Source organism: Rutilus rutilus (assembly GCF_951802725.1).
Source record: "Rutilus rutilus genome assembly, chromosome: 11".
In the NCBI taxonomy this organism is placed as follows: domain Eukaryota; kingdom Metazoa; phylum Chordata; class Actinopteri; order Cypriniformes; family Leuciscidae; genus Rutilus; species Rutilus rutilus.
In genome coordinates, this window is record NC_140216.1 from 25552673 (window position 1) to 25570110 (window position 17438).

A 17438-nucleotide genomic window follows, 5' to 3' on the forward strand; every position below is an offset into this window, starting at 1 on the left:
TGTTACCAGCTCCCAAGACTCCATAAGCCAGGTGAGGAGGTATGGTGATCTTCCTTCGCTCGTTTACACACATGCCCTGAACTCCTTTATCCAAACCTGGAATGACTTTAGATTCCACACCCACCTGCCCCACGAATGGAAAACCCTTATCCAGGCTGAGAGAGAGAGAGAGAGAGAGAGAGAGAGAGAGAGAGAGAGAGAGAGAGAGAGAGAGAGAGAGAGAGAGAGAGAGAGAGAGAGAGAGAGAGAGACTTTATTTACAAAAACATTCAGGAAAAACATTTTTAGTAAAAAAAAATAATAAAAAAAGCTAGAAGGACCGCAATGAATAGAATGGAGAAATTTTGATGTAAAAAAAAACAAAAACAAAAACGTATTAATTCAATGTAAAAAAAAAAAAACGTATTACATTTTCAAATTCAATGTAAAAAAAAAAAAAAAATATATATATATATATATATATATATATATATATATATATATATATATATATATATATATATATATATATATATATATATAACATCAAAACCACTGTAAAAAAAAAAAAAAAAAAATTTTTGGGGAAAGGATGATTACAAGAAAAACAATTTACCTTCCTTGACAGTACACATAGAGCTTTGCAATTACATTAAAGTGATGCTTTTCCCGTATGATGCTTATCCTCTATGATGCTTTTCGGATATTACCTTTTATGTAGTGTGATATACAGTGAGGAAAATAAGTATTTGAACACCCTGCTATTTTGCAAGTTCTCCCACTTGGAAATCATGGAGGGGTCTGAAATTGTCATCGTAGGTGCATGTCCACTGTGAGAGACATAATCTAAAAAAAAAAATCCAGAAATCACAATATATGATTTTTTAACTATTTATTTGTATGATACAGCTGCAAATAAGTATTTGAACACCTGTCTATCAGCTAGAATTCTGACCCTCAAAGACCTGTTAGTCTGCCTTTAAAATGTCCACCTCCACTCCATTTATTATCCTAAATTAGATGCACCTGTTTGAGGTCGTTAGCTGCATAAAGACACCTGTCCACCCCATACAATCAGTAAGAATCCAACTACTAACATGGCCAAGACCAAAGAGCTGTCCAAAGACACTAGAGACAAAATTGTACACCTCCACAAGGCTGGAAAGGGCTACGGGGAAATTGCCAAGCAGCTTGGTGAAAAAAGGTCCACTGTTGGAGCAATCATTAGAAAATGGAAGAAGCTAAACATGACTGTCAATCTCCCTCGGACTGGGGCTCCATGCAAGATCTCACCTCGTGGGGTCTCAATGATCCTAAGAAAGGTGAGAAATCAGCCCAGAACTACACGGGAGGAGCTGGTCAATGACCTGAAAAGAGCTGGGACCACAGTTTCCAAGGTTACTGTTGGTAATACACTAAGACGTCATGGTTTGAAATCATGCATGGCACGGAAGGTTCCCCTGCTTAAACCAGCACATGTCAAGGCCCGTCTTAAGTTTGCCAATGACCATTTGGATGATCCAGAGGAGTCATGGGAGAAAGTCATGTGGTCAGATGAGACCAAAATAGAACTTTTTGGTCATAATTCCACTAAACCGTATGATGCTTATCCTCTATGATGCTTTTCGGATATTACCTTTTATGTAGTGTGATATACAGTGAGGAAAATAAGTATTTGAACACCCTGCTATTTTGCAAGTTCTCCCACTTGGAAATCATGGAGGGGTCTGAAATTGTCATCGTAGGTGCATGTCCACTGTGAGAGACATAATCTAAAAAAAGTCTTAAGTTTGCCAATGACCATTTGGATGATCCAGAGGAGTCATGGGAGAAAGTCATGTGGTCAGATGAGACCAAAATAGAACTTTTTGGTCATAATTCCACTAAACGTGTTTGGAGGAAGAAGAATGATGAGTACCATCCCAAGAACACCATCCCTACTGTGAAGCATGGGGGTGGTAGCATCATGCTTTGGGGGTGTTTTTCTGCACATGGGACAGGGCGACTGCACTGTATTAAGGAGAGGATGACCGGGGCCATGTATTGCGAGATTTTGGGGAACAACCTCCTTCCCTCAGTTAGAGCATTGAAGATGGGTCGAGGCTGGGTCTTCCAACATGACAATGACCCGAAGCACACAGCCAGGATAACCAAGGAGTGGCTCTGTAAGAAGCATATCAAGGTTCTGGCGTGGCCTAGCCAGTCTCCAGACCTAAACCCAATAGAGAATCTTTGGAGGGAGCTCAAACTCCGTGTTGGACATGCACCTACGATGACAATTTCAGACCCCTCCATGATTTCTAAGTGGGAGAACTTGCAAAATAGCAGGGTGTATTCAGTGAGGAAAATAAGTATTTGAACACCCTGCTATTTTGCAAGTTCTCCCACTTAGAAATCATGGAGGGGTCTGAAATTGTCATCGTAGGTGCATGTCCACTGTGAGAGACATAATCAAAAAAAAAAAAAAATCCATAAATCACAATGTATGATTTGTTAACTATTTATTTGTATGATACAGCTGCAAATAAGTATTTGAACACCTGAGAAAATCAATGTTAATATTTGGTCCACACAGATCTTCTCTAGATCAGTCAGGTTTCTGGGCTGTCGCTGAGAAACACGGAGTTTGAGCTCCCTCCAAAGATTCTCTATTGGGTTTAGGTCTGGAGACTGGCTAGGCCACGCCAGAACCTTGATATGCTTCTTACAGAGCCACTCCTTGGTTATCCTGGCTGTGTGCTTCGGGTCATTGTCATGTTGGAAGACCCAGCCTCGACCCATCTTCAATGCTCTAACTGAGGGAAGGAGGTTGTTCCCCAAAATCTCGCAATACATGGCCCCGGTCATCCTCTCCTTAATACAGTGCAGTCGCCCTGTCCCATGTGCAGAAAAACACCCCCAAAGCATGATGCTACCACCCCCATGCTTCACAGTAGGGATGGTGTTCTTGGGATGGTACTCATCATTCTTCTTCCTCCAAACACGTTTAGTGGAATTATGACCAAAAAGTTCTATTTTGGTCTCATCTGACCACATGACTTTCTCCCATGACTCCTCTGGATCATCCAAATGGTCATTGGCAAACTTAAGACGGGCCTTGACATGTGCTGGTTTAAGCAGGGGAACCTTCCGTGCCATGCATGATTCCAACCATGACGTCTTAGTGTATTACCAACAGTAACCTTGGAAACTGTGGTCCCAGCTCTTTTCAGGTCATTGACCAGCTCCTCCCGTGTAGTTCTGGGCTGATTTCTCACCTTTCTTAGGATCATTGAGACCCCACGAGGTGAGATCTTGCATGGAGCCCCAGTCCGAGGGAGATTGACAGTCATGTTTAGCTTCTTCCATTTTCTAATGATTGCTCCAACAGTGGACCTTTTTTCACCAAGCTGCTTGGCAATTTCCCCGTAGCCCTTTCCAGCCTTGTGGAGGTGTACAATTTTGTCTCTAGTGTCTTTGGACAGCTCTTTGGTCTTGGCCATGTTAGTAGTTGGATTCTTACTGATTGTATGGGGTGGACAGGTGTCTTTATGCAGCTAACGACCTCAAACAGGTGCATCTAATTTAGGATAATAAATGGAGTGGAGGTGGACATTTTAAAGGCAGACTAATAGGTCTTTGAGGGTCAGTATTCTAGCTGATAGACAGGTGTTCAAATATTTATTTGCAGCTGTATCATACAAATAAATAGCTAAAAAATCATATATTGTGATTTCTGGATTTTTTTATTTTTTAGATTATGTCTCTCACAGTGGACATGCACCTACGATGACAATTTCAGACCCCTCCATGATTTCCAAGTGGGAGAACTTGCAAAATAGCAGGGTGTTGAAATACTTATTTTCCTCACTGTATTTGTGAGTGCAAAAGTTCTGCAAAGTTTCAAAGATCAAAGTGAACGATAAATGGAGTTAGTGGGCCTCATTTATCGATCTAACACAGAAACGAGAGCCGATCCGAGCAAACTAATCATCTTACAACAGGGTTCACATGTGATTTATGAAACATTCGTATGCCACCAATCCCATCATACGAATGCTTGTATGTTGTTAAATGTGTTCAGTGGAAAACAATCATCATTTAAATATCACGCCCCTAAAAATTCACGGTTTAGAAGCCTTCCCTTATGATTTATAACATGGAGAAACATAACCCGGCAAAGAAGAGGGAGAATCTCATGAAAGAGAAATTGATCTTATTACAAAAACACCCCTTAACCTCGTAATTGCAAACAATTACATTCATTTTTATGTATATTAAATACCGGTAAATAAAAATAAACATTTACAAACATTATAAATACTATGCCTATACTATTTTAGTTCCCCTCACTCTACAACAAATCCTTTAAATTGAACAGTATTCAGAACAGAAACAATAATGAAAAATAAGTAGCTAAAAAATTATATACTAAACTATAAAATTGCCACATTGCGCATGCGTCGCGTCTGAATGCGTTGTTGTGTTTGGAGCTCCATCGATTTGATTTTCTCTTTAAACTCACTTACAACGAACATTTTCCACTTTTCCTCACTGAGAAGCACTGCTGCTCAAACCTCATAGTTACAACGCGGACTGTTGAGCATACGCGTCTCAAGCCGATTTGTGACCCAACACCGGTTTTCACCTGTGGGTCACGGCTGAGCGCGTCTTCTTTACACTCACTTACAAACGAGAGCCGATCCGAGCAAACTAATCATCTTACAACAGGGTTCACATGTGATTTATGAAACATTCGTATGCCACCAATCCCATCATACGAATGCTTGTATGTTGTTAAATGTGTTCAGTGGAAAACAATCATCATTTAAATATCACGCCCCTAAAAATTCACGGTTTAGAAGCCTTCCCTTATGATTTATAACATGGAGAAACATAACCCGGCAAAGAAGAGGGAGAATCTCATGAAAGAGAAATTGATCTTATTACAAAAACACCCCTTAACCTCGTAATTGCAAACAATTACATTCATTTTTATGTATATTAAATACCGGTAAATAAAAATAAACATTTACAAACATTATAAATACTATGCCTATACTATTTTAGTTCCCCTCACTCTACAACAAATCCTTTAAATTGAACAGTATTCAGAACAGAAACAATAATGAAAAATAAGTAGCTAAAAAATTATATACTAAACTATAAAATTTGCCACATTGCGCATGCGTCGCGTCTGAATGCGTTGTTGTGTTTGGAGCTCCATCGATTTGATTTTCTCTTTAAACTCACTTACAACGAACATTTTCCACTTTTCCTCACTGAGAAGCACTGCTGCTCAAACCTCATAGTTACAACGCGGACTGTTGAGCATACGCGTCTCAAGCCGATTTGTGACCCAACACCGGTTTTCACCTGTGGGTCACGGCTGAGCGCGTCTTCTTTACACTCACTTACAAACGAACATTTTCTCACCTATCGTGCGTCTACATTACACGCGTACCACTAAAAGACGGATTATATCCAAGACTTCAGTCATAAATCTGTATTAATATTGATAGCATCACTGGTAGCGTCGTTGCTAACTTACTGTCCATCTGTTAAAATGGCGAATATATCGGATGTATGTTGTCTACCTTTTGGTGCAGGTGAGGACACATTCGAGCTGCACGCGGTGCAGTCTGAGCTGGAAGCTGTAGAGAAGCAGATCCGTGATCTTTTAGAGAAACAAGTCGAGCTGAGAGATCGGCGTTTAGCTCTTGAAACATCACGTGCCGATGCGTCGATGAGAGACCGGCGTTTAGCTCTTGAAACATCACGCGCCGATGCACACAAATCAGTGACTAACATTAGTAATCCGCTGACCCCGACCTCGTCTACTCCGTGCGTTTCTCAGCATTGGTCCCGAGCACCCAGGTCACGATCAGCCATTGTTTCGTTCACTCCGGCTCCGACACGCCACCACGAAGCCTGGGTGGTTCCGCAGCGGAAGACGCGGGCCAGGACCAGAGCAAGAATCTCTCCGTCCTTCCCGGTTTTTGAGATCTCCACCCAGAACCACTTTTCCCCTCTTCGCGAAACGGAACGCGATGCTGTGATCATCGGCGATTCCATCGTCCGGCACGTCCATGCTACGTTAGGTAAAAGTAAGGTGCGCACTCACTGCTTTCCTGGTGCTCGTGTTTTCGATATCGCTGCGCGGGTACCCGAGATCTTGAACGGTGACGAGCGTGTCGGAGCCGTCATGTTACACGCGGGAGTAAACGATATCAGGCTGCGGCAGACGGAGGTTCTGAAGAAAGACTTCAGGAGCCTGATCGAGACTGTACGCAGCACATCGCCTGAAACAACGTCGATCATTGTGTCTGGACCGCTTCCCACGTACCGACAAGGGCATGAAAAGTTCAGTAGATTATTTGCGCTAAATGAATGGTTAATGTCATGGTGCAATGAGCAGAAACTGCTCTTTGTAAATAATTGGAACCTGTTTTGGGAGCGTCCTAGGCTCTTCCGCGCTGATGGCTTACACCCAAGTAGAATCGGAGTGGATCTTCTGTCTGATAACATCTCCAAGATGTTAAATACCGTTTGACTAGTAACCAAAAGTCCAAATTACAGTCTCTGCTGCACCAACTTAATTGATATAAATACTAGTGTAGAACATTACATAGAAACCGTGTCTATTCCTCGTTTAGTGAGATCAAATAATAAATCTACTGCAGGATCTAGGAAAAATCTAATTGTTATTAAAACAGAAAATCTCGCTATTAGTGAACAAAAACAATTTCTAAAGCTAGGTCTTCTAAACATTAGATCACTCACACCTAAGGCAGTTATTGTAAATGAAATAGTCACAGATAATAGCATCGATGTACTTTGTCTTACTGAAACCTGGCTTAAACCAAATGATTATTTCGGTCTTAATGAGTCTACTCCACCAGGATACTGTTATAAGCATGAGCCCCGTCTGATTGGTCGTGGCGGCGGTGTTGCAACAATCTATAGAGATATTCTTAATGTTACCCAGAAAACAGGTGACAAGTTTAATTCGTTTGAAGTACTTGTACTAAATGTTATGCTCTCAGATGTAAGAAAAAAATCCCTATTATCTCTAGCCTTGGCTACCGTATATAGACCGCCAGGGCCTTACGCTGACTTCCTAAAAGAGTTTGCAGATTTTCTCTCAGATCTATTGGTCAACGTCGATAAATCATTAATTGTTGGAGATTTTAACATACACGTAGATAAATCAAATGATGCGTTAGGGGCTGCGTTTACAGATTTATTCAATTCCTTTGGGGTCAAGCAAAACGTCACTGGTCCCACTCATCGTCTTAATCACACACTCGATTTAATTATATCATATGAAACCGATCCAACCGATATAGATATCATTCCACAAAGTGATGATGTTACTGACCATTACATGGTAACTTGCATATTACGTACTGCTGTAATATGTCATGCTGCGCCGCGTTATCGACCAGGCAGAACAATCCTTCCATCCACCATAGATAATTTCTCAAATTGCTTATCTGATCTGTCTCAGCTGCTGCCTGAACCCAAACAAACAGATGAACTAGAGGAACTAACTAGCATTATGAGCACCATTCTCTCTAGAACATTGGATATTGTTGCACCCATTAAATTAAAAAAGGTCAGAGAGAAAATTAAAGCACCATGGTACAACAATACTACGCATGTTCTAAAGAGAGAAACCCGTAATTTAGAGCGTAAATGGAAACAAACTAATTTAGAGGTCTTTAGAATCGCGTGGAAAGACAGTAGGCTATGTCACGTTATAAAAAGGCCCTAAAAGGCCCTATTCGCCAGGGCTGAGCATCTCCGCAAACTAATAGAAAACAACCAAAACAATCCAAGGTTTTTATTTAACACCGTGGCTCGACTAACAAATAAACAGACGTCACCTGAACAAAATATCCCGTTACAGTTTAGTAGTAATGATTTCATGAACTTCTTCACTGAGAAAATAGAAAGCATCAGAACCACAATTGTAAACGTTCAATCTTCAATCGCGCCTTATAATTCAGCCTCAATTAACACCCCGCAAGAACAATTACAGTGCTTTACAACTATAGAACAAAAAGAGTTAAATAAACTTATCACTTCATCTAAAACAACAACATGTTTATTAGATCCAATACCAACTAAACTACTGAAAGAAGTGTTACCTATAGTGGAAGAGCCTCTCCTCAATATTATTAACTCATCTTTATCTTTAGGTCATTTTCCAAGAACATTTAAATTGGCAGTTATAAAACCACTCATTAAGAAACCACAATTAGATCATAATAACCTAGCAAATTATAGACCCATTTCAAATCTTCCATTTATGTCTAAAATATTAGAAAAAATGGTGTCCGCTCAACAGGGCTCTTTCTTGCAAGAAAATGACATCTATGAAAAGTTTCAGTCTGGATTCAGGCTGCACCATAGCACTGAAACTGCGCTCGTTAAAATCACAAATGATTTACTTTTAGCTTCTGACCAAGGCTGTATCTCAATATTAGTTTTACTTGATCTTAGTGCTGCGTTCGATACTATAGATCACACAATACTCTTAGATCGACTACAAAATTATACTGGTGTTCAAGGACAAGCATTAAGCTGGTTCAGATCATACTTATCTGACCGCTACCATTTTGTCTATTTAAATGGAGAAAAATCGATCATAACTTCAGTAAACTATGGAGTGCCGCAGGGATCTGTGTTAGGCCCTCTATTATTCTCAATATATATGCTGCCACTTGGAAATATTATAAGGAAACATGGAATTAGTTTCCATTGTTATGCTGATGACACTCAAATATATATTTCATCACGGCCGGATGAAAACGCTAAATTATCCAAATTGACAGAGTGTGTTAAAGATATAAAAGATTGGATGACGCGTAATTTTCTTTTATTAAATCCAGACAAGACAGAGGTACTACTTATTGGTTCAAAAAACCGCCCACAAAACCTCTCACAATACAACTTTAACATAGTAGGATGTCCTGTTATTTTATCCTCTACAGTAAAAGACCTGGGTGTTTTACTAGATTGCAACCTGTCTTTTGAAAATCATATTTCATATGTTACAAAAACAGCCTTTTTCCACCTTAGAAACATTGCTAAGCTACGTAATATGCTATCAGTTTCTGATGCAGAAAAGTTAGTTTATGCATTCATGACCTTGAGACTAGATTACTGTAATGCTTTATTAGCTGGTTGTCCTGCATCCTCAATAAACAAGCTACAGTTAGTCCAAAATGCAGCCGCTAGAGTTCTTACTAGATCAAGAAAATATGATCATATAACACCGATTTTAACATCACTACATTGGTTACCTATAAAGTCCTGTATTAATTACAAGGTATTGCTACTGACTTATAAAGCCCTAAACGGCCTAGCTCCAGTCTATTTAACGGATCTTCTATCGCCCTATAATCCATCGCGCTCTTTAAGATCATTAAATTCGAGGCTTTTGGTCATACCTAGGATATCCAGATCCACCAAAGGAGGGAGAGCATTTTCACATTTAGCTCCAAAACTCTGGAATAGCCTTCCTGATACTGTTCGTTGCTCAGACTCGCTCTCCCAGTTTAAAACTAGATTAAAGATGCATCTCTTCAGCCAGGCATTCATTTAATATTTTTAATCTTACAGTTAAATCCTGTCTCTAGTTCATAAACGCCAGAGGAGAACTGGCCCCCGACTGAGCCTGGGTTCTCCCAAGGTTTTTTTTTTTCTCCATTAGGTCACCTGATGGAGTTTTTGGTCACCAATAGGTCACTTGATGGAGTTTTTCGGTTCCTTGCCACTGTTGCCTTTGGCTTGCTCATTTGGGGATATTTAATTTTATCAATCAATAAATTCCACTAGAATCAAACCTTGTTGTATTATTTTAATTTAATACTGTGAAGCTGCTTTGATACAATCTGTATTGTGAAAAGTGCTATACAAATATACTTGACTTGACTATAAAATAAAACACAAATTGGGCTGAATGGGGACATTAAATTTAACATTTAATTTTATATTCAACATTAATATTGATCTGCCTGCATTTACACTATTATACAAAAACTGAACTGAGCTGGACGATGACATCATAGTTTACTCCAGAGCGACTATATAATGAACTAAATGAACCGGTAAATTAACTAAATTAATAACTTTTTTTAAAACAGAAATGAAACATCACTGAACTTACTTAAGCTAGACTGTGACGCTATTTTCTTCTGGAAACAAACGTTTTTGCATTATTTTCCTGTTATCTTTATAAAGCTGCTTTGAAACAATCTGGTATTCATAAACAACATACAAACATCAAGCTAAAATAAATTTATTTAAAACAAAACTGAAACGGCATTGAGAAATATATCTGCAGAAACTTAAAATGTCTACTTTAAAAACAAACCAATTTAAATTAGAAAACGAATACTCTCTGATTCTGTAATACACATGAAAGTTGGATTTCTCTCTAAAGGCACACCCACTAGTCAGGGGCAGCCCTAGAATTTACAGTATAATGTAGATGTCATGTAAAACGCACAAATTGATGGATGGATGGATAAATCGACAGTAGAGCTGTACAATGAATCAAATTATGGTCTGTGAATATTAAAATGCAAAAATACTGCTATATCAATATATAATCTGCTTGTTCTGCATGTCTCTGTGTGAATGAGATTCATCTACTCCATACTCAAGTGTGCGTGATGCTCAGTGTTTTCAGCGTCTGCCGTCTCACAATGTGAGGACATGAACACATGAAGATATGCAGAGCTGCTCTGAGTGAAAGGCTTAAAGGGTTAGTTCACCCAAAAATGAAAATTCTGTCAGTAATTACTCACCCTCATGTTGTTCCAACCCCGTAAGACCTTCTCGTGTTGCACGTCACCACGTAGGCTCACTATTGGCCGACGCTTGTCATGTGTGTGATGAGTGCGACGTACAACACAGACGCGCTGCGCTAAAACACTACGTGAAAAGACTCGAGGCCCAGAGAGAAGGAAATGAATAGTGGAATAAAGTCGTTATTTTTGTGTTTTTTTTGCGCACAAAAAGTATCCTCGTCGCTTGATAAACTTAAGATTGAGCCACTGAAGTCACTTGGACTATATTAACGGTCTCTTTAATAACTTTTTTGCGCCAGCAAGTTTCATTCCCTTAGAAGCCTATGGAGGAGTGAGACTGCTCTCAGATTTAATAAAAAATATCTTAATTTGTGTTCCGAAGATGAACTAAGGTCTTACGGGGTTGGAACAACATGAGGGTGAGTAATTACTGACAGAATTTTCATTTTTGGGTGAACTAACCCTTTAAATAGCCTAAATATAAATGAAATATGAAATTTCACTTAGCCCTCAGTTTGGCCAGGGAACAAATTATAGATTCACAAGACCAAAGATCGCCCGTTAGGTCTACACAAGACTAATTATATCTCGTGTTTAACCACTACAGAGACGTCAGAAGGACCAGCCGAGGAAAGGCTGTTCCAGGCGGGGTACATGAGCGCCGAGTGGTGACGATTCTCTGTCAACCAATCAACGTCCTGCAGTGAGTCTAGCTCCACCCTTTAGTACCGTACCACTGTGCTAGGTACCACAACGGAAGGGTACCCAAAAAGTGGTACGGTATGGTTCGGCATTTTGGTACCATTCACAACTTTTGACAGTGGAAACGGAAATAAATGTGTACCGTACTGTACCGCTCAGTGGAAATGAAAGCTTTAGCATAAATTCTGACTGCCGGGAAGACTCAATTACTACGTCACCTATTGCCTTCACTTCTATCCAATCATGTTCTTATGCTCACTGTATAAAGCTCGGTACTTACACATGTTTGAGTTCGCAGATACTGAAGCGACGATTACCCCCATCCTCCCCACCACCACCAGGATGGTCCTGTCCATACCTCCCGGGGGGGTCGGCTGCGCCCCTGCCTTCGTCATCAGGCAGGAATTGCAGATCCGATACCCTCGGATTATGCACTACGGACGGGGCCTACGCCAAATGACTTTGTATATTATCAGCTTGCTGAGCTGTCAATAAATGTATGATTTGTTGAAATAATTCTCCCGAGTCTTTCTGGTAGAAATGAGCCATAAATACGTACTTGCATACATACTTGTTGTTTTAGTTACTAGTTGTGTAAAGGTAAGTAACCCAAAGAGCAATTACAGACAACACACACACACACACACACACACACACGTTCACTTGAAGCTTATTCATTAAATTATTACCATCATTGTAGTAAGTGCAAGTTAAGTTCATTTACAGGTGAAACTCGAAAAATTAGAATATCGTGCAAAAGTTCATGTATTTCAGTAATTCAAATTAAAAGGTGAAACTAATATATTTAGTATAACTATTACATATGCGTGATTATACTTTTCAGAGGGCCGACATTTCTGTATTTAAAATCCTTTTTTTTTCTGATTTCATGTAATATTCTAATTTTCGGAGATTTAGAATTTGGGGTTTTCATAAGCTGTAAGCCATAATCATCAAAATTATAACTTTTGCACGATATTCAAATTTTTTGAGTTTCACCTGTATACACCACATTTAAACACAGGTCAAGATGACCAAGTGCTATGAAAGAACTTTAAAATGAAATTGAAAAGTAACGTTACAACACACACAAATACATTTGTCAACAATAACCGATATGGGACAAAGCACAGAATATATACATGACAACAGATTGAAAAATTAATGGGCCAAAAAAGGCGAGTGAATAAAAACGTGTCTTGCAAACTATACCACCCCTGCTTTACTACTGTTATTAACGAGCTAACGCTAACTTGTCATGCTTGTCAAGCTGGATAACGAGTAAACACCAGCACCAGAAGACAGGGGCAGTTCTAGAGGCGGGGCCACAGGGGCCCTGGCCCCTGCTGAAATCTGATTGGCCCCTGATTGGCCCCCGTTCCTAGCGGTGGGGGAAAAAATCGATTCTTAGATGCATCGCGATGCGGACGTGGACGATTCTGAATCGATTCACAAATGTCAAAAATCGATTTTCTAAAAAAATATATATATATTTTTTCCTAATAACGTAATATTGACGGAACGCAAAAGGCGGAACTCTAAAGCGGACATGCAGTGCTCGGACAGTCTGTGGCGCGCACATAACAGAGACGTGCACATAACAGACGCATGATGGCTGAGCGCCAAATTCGAACGGCACCCTCTTCGTTAAAAGCTAACGTATGGAAAATTGGCAATTTCATTGTTACCTATTTAGTATTTTTTGTATGAGAGCTGCTTTCTGTATTGTTTAGTTTTCACATCAATATGCTGTAAACCGATCTGTTATACGTACGTTATACTGCCCTGCAATATGTGCAATGCTAGTCACAAAAAGTTACATTTTGACTGTGCTCTCTGCAGATGTTCATTCACTTTTTTTTATAAGCTGTTTTTGATTGTGGTATACAGCAAACATTTCAAGTCATAACTCTTTATTATTTAGTTGTGTATAAGAGTGGCTTTGTATGTTACTAATTATTCAGAATATGCGTAAGTCCACAAGCATTATGTTTGTATGAGAGCTGCTGGTACATAATTCTATATTTTTGAACGAAAACTGTTTGTGATTTTGCTACAGCAAAATGTTTTTTTTTGTCTGAAGGATTATATTGCTCATTGGAAATAACAAGAGGATGTTGGTTAGAAGTCTATTATTAAATGCTAGAGATTCAGAATATGCTGAAGATTGTATTAATTTATTACAAGTATGCTGCTAGTACAGGCACACATTTATTTTCCTGTTGGTTCTTTGCAATGTTGGGACAAATGCTGGCAAATGTATCCTTACAGTTGACTTGCCAAATCACTTCCATTTGTTTTATTAATAAAATTAATATAGGAAGTAAGTTCGTTATGGGTTACCCTCTTCGTTATGGGTTACCCAGAGTTACCCTCTGAATCGTAATCGAATCGAATCGTGAGGTGCCTAGACTAGAGATTCCCACCCATCAATTGTCGACGAGAAGAGCAACCGGAGAATTCTTCACAATGATCACAGATGCAATTCCACCCCCAAACAATTAACAATAATTTACTGTTTATAAGCGACGACATGATTATGAAACTTAAAAGGTGGAATTCAGAAAGAAGTGCATTGTGTCCTTTATGCACAGTATAAATAAATGAAAAAAATCATTAAGAACTTTACTGGCTCATAATTTTTTATTAGAGCGTTTGAAAAAGGAATGACTGCCGAAATGTATTTGCACCGTACTGAATAAATTATTTTGTGTGCTTGAATGTACCCTGTATTTGGCCCCTGAATGTAACATGTGGCCCCTTAATGGCCCCTGTTACAGAAAAACGGAACAAAAGTAGGATTCTGTAGTGACTTACCCTGCTGTTGGACTCCCTTCCTCCTCACCCATGACTCGGTGTTTACGTTTTAGGTGCTGAATCATCGCCGAGGTGCTCCCGTGCCATGCCATGTCAGTTTTGCATATCTTGCAATTAACACACTTTTTCGGTTTATTTAGTGTGAAATGCTCCCACACGTTGGATGACTTAGGTCGTACTGATTTCTCTGCCTCCGCCATGTGTTTCAGAACGTTGTTACGGGTCTCACCGATGGTCTTTCCTCTACCGCTCTTTTTTATTTTTATTTTTGCTCGCTCCGCTCTGTCTATGAGGCGCCGGACTGGACAAATTTGAACTCCGCGAGTGAGCGACAGTGCGCGAGAGAGACCGAGTGTGTCCACTCTGCTCAGCGCTCAACTCAACTTTTTTTTTTTTATACTCAAAAATCTCTGCGTCGTGCGACGCAACGAATCGATTATGAAATTCGTTGCCAACTCTAATCGATTTTAATCGATTTAATTGATTCGTTGTTGCAGCCCTATCTGTTACGCTCACATATTCCTGTGCATACTGTTTCCAGGGTCTGATGATAAATAATACAAAAAAATAATATTAACATGCCTAAGACTTTTGCACAGTACTGTATATTGGACTGCATCAGGTCAGTAACTAGTTGGCATGTCTGTTCTTCCTATTTGGAGTAGTGCATCAAATTAATGAAGTTGTAAATCCTTTAGTTTAAATGTGCTCATGTGAATAGCTTTTATATAGCTACAGTAGTTCTGTTGTGTTGGTTTTAATTTTGTTCTGAGAATAGACTTTGTTTTCCTCACTGGAATTCCTACACAACTTGTAACATTCCAGAAAAACACTTGGAGGCATTAAATACTACATAAAGGCAATTCTAAGATGGCATTATGGGCCCTATCTTACACCCGGCGCAATGCAGCGGCAAGCACAACGGAAGTGTTTTTTTGCAAGTTTCAGTCCAACGCAGTTATCATTTTCACGTCCTGTGCCAAGTTGTTTAAATAGCAAATGCATTTGCGCCCATTTGTGCGCCCATGGGCGTGATGGTCTGAAAACGAGGTGTGTTCTGGCGCATTGTTTGGTGCATTGCTATTTTGAGGCAAAATAAATAGACCATATTTTTTCCACTATCAAATTCCGTATTGTAAATAGCGAATCTGCCATGGCGCCAACGCAACTGGCATTTAAAGGGAATGGGAGATTAGACTCTGATTGGTTTAATGCACGTAAATCCCAAAACACACCCATTACTCATTATGAGAATAGGGACAACCCTTTTAGACAATGTGCATGGCGTGCCGACCATTTTTCCCATCGTTAAAATAGCAAAAGTGTATTTGGACATGCCCTAAGTGAACTTGCACAGTTGCACCGTGCGCTTTAGACCATGCACTTAGATTGTTAAAATAGGGCCCAATATGTGTTTGACATGTGTACTAAAGTCTTTCAATCATCAGCGCCACCCTCAGGCTGAATAACACAAGGACATTAGAATACTGCCACAAGTGTTCTGTGATTAGTATATAAAGTTTACAAAATGTTTATCATAAACTACCTAAATTTAAGCCCATGAGCCGCTACTGCAAAATCTAAATCGAGAGGATCACTTACACTACCAGTCTTGTAAGTCACTTTGACTGCCAGTCAAAGTTTTGGATCGTTAAGACTTTTAAATGTTTTTAAAAGAAGTCTCTTCTGGTCACCAAGGCTGCATTTATTTGATTAAAAATACAACAAAACAAAAAACAGTAACATTGTTAAATATTATGACAATTTAAAATATCTGTTTTCTGTTTTCAAATGTAATTTATTCCTGTGATGGCAAAGCTGAATTTTCAGCATCATTACTACAGTCTTCAGTGTCACATGATCCTCAGAAATCATTCTAATATGCGGATTTGATGCTCAAAAAACATTAATTATTATTATCAATGTTGAAAATAGTTTTTTTTCAGGATTATTTGATTAATAGAAAGTTCAAAAGGACAGCATTTATTTGAAATAGAATATTTTGTAACATTATAAATGTCTTTACTGTAACTTTTGATCAATTTAATTAATCCTTGATGAATAAAAGTATTTATTTAGTATTTATTTATAAGTATTTATTTTGTTTAAAAACAAAAGCTTTCTATTTCAGATACAGTAAATAACTGTTCTTTTAAACTTTCTATTCATCAAAGAATCCTGAAATAAAAATTCAACATTGATTGTTTAACATAATGGATGTTTTTCCAATACATGCAATACACTGACAAAAACTCTTCAGGTACAAAGAATACAACAACCACCATTGTGCCAGTGCCAAAACACGGTGATGAAATGGCCCTTAAAGACTTCCGTCCTGTCTCCCTCACGCCATTCATCGCTAAGTGTTTTGAGAGGCTGGTTCTCTCCCATCTGTAAATGTGCTTGCCCCCAACACTTGACCCATTTCAGTTCACCTACAAACCCAACAGGTCAACTGAGGACACCATTTCCTCAGCTCGCCACACTGCCTTGAATCACCAAGATAAAAGCAACACATGTCAGAATGTTATTCATCGATTTTAGTTCTGCTTTTAATTTTGTGATCCCATCCAAGCTAATCTCAAAGCTCACTGATCTTGGCATCAGCCCCTCTGTCTGCAACTGGACCTTGGACTTTCTCACTAACAGACCACAATCTGTTATGATCAACAACCACTACTCCTCCATCCTCACCTTGAACACTGGTGTACCACAGGGCTGTGTTCAGAGCCCAATCCTCTACTCTCTCTTCACCTACAACTCCATAATCAAGTTTGCAGATGACGTCATGGTGGTAGGCTTGATCAGCGATGACAGTGAAAAGGCCAACAGGGAAGAAGTTCAGCACCTGACAGTGTGGTGTGCAAACAACAATCTTAACACTCAATACCCAGAAGACAGAGGAGCTGATTGTGGACTACCGGTGGACTAAGAAAGGCTACACACACAGACACTCCCATTTACATTGATGGACTAGCTTCAAATTCCTGGGTGTCCATATCTCTGAGGATTTTTCCTGGACCATCAACACTGCCACTCTGATCAAAAAGGCGCAACTGTGCCTTTACTTCCTTAGAAAGCTCACCTGTCCCCCCCCTATCCTGCTGAACTTCTACCAATGCATAATTGAAAGCATCC

The 17438-nt window shown here is 39.4% G+C and overlaps 1 protein-coding gene across 3 annotated transcripts in view; it reads right to left on the reverse strand.

The window, feature by feature from the left end:
- fkbp10a (FKBP prolyl isomerase 10a) overlaps nt 1-17438 on the reverse strand; it is a 355663-nt gene that overhangs the window by 330510 nt on the left and 7715 nt on the right. For all 3 annotated transcript variants that reach the window (XM_084423726.1, XM_084423725.1, XM_084423727.1), the window contains exon 2: nt 7-155. In XM_084423726.1, coding sequence (XP_084279852.1) covers nt 7-155 — 149 coding nt within the window. The remainder of the gene's footprint in view (nt 1-6; nt 156-17438) is intronic.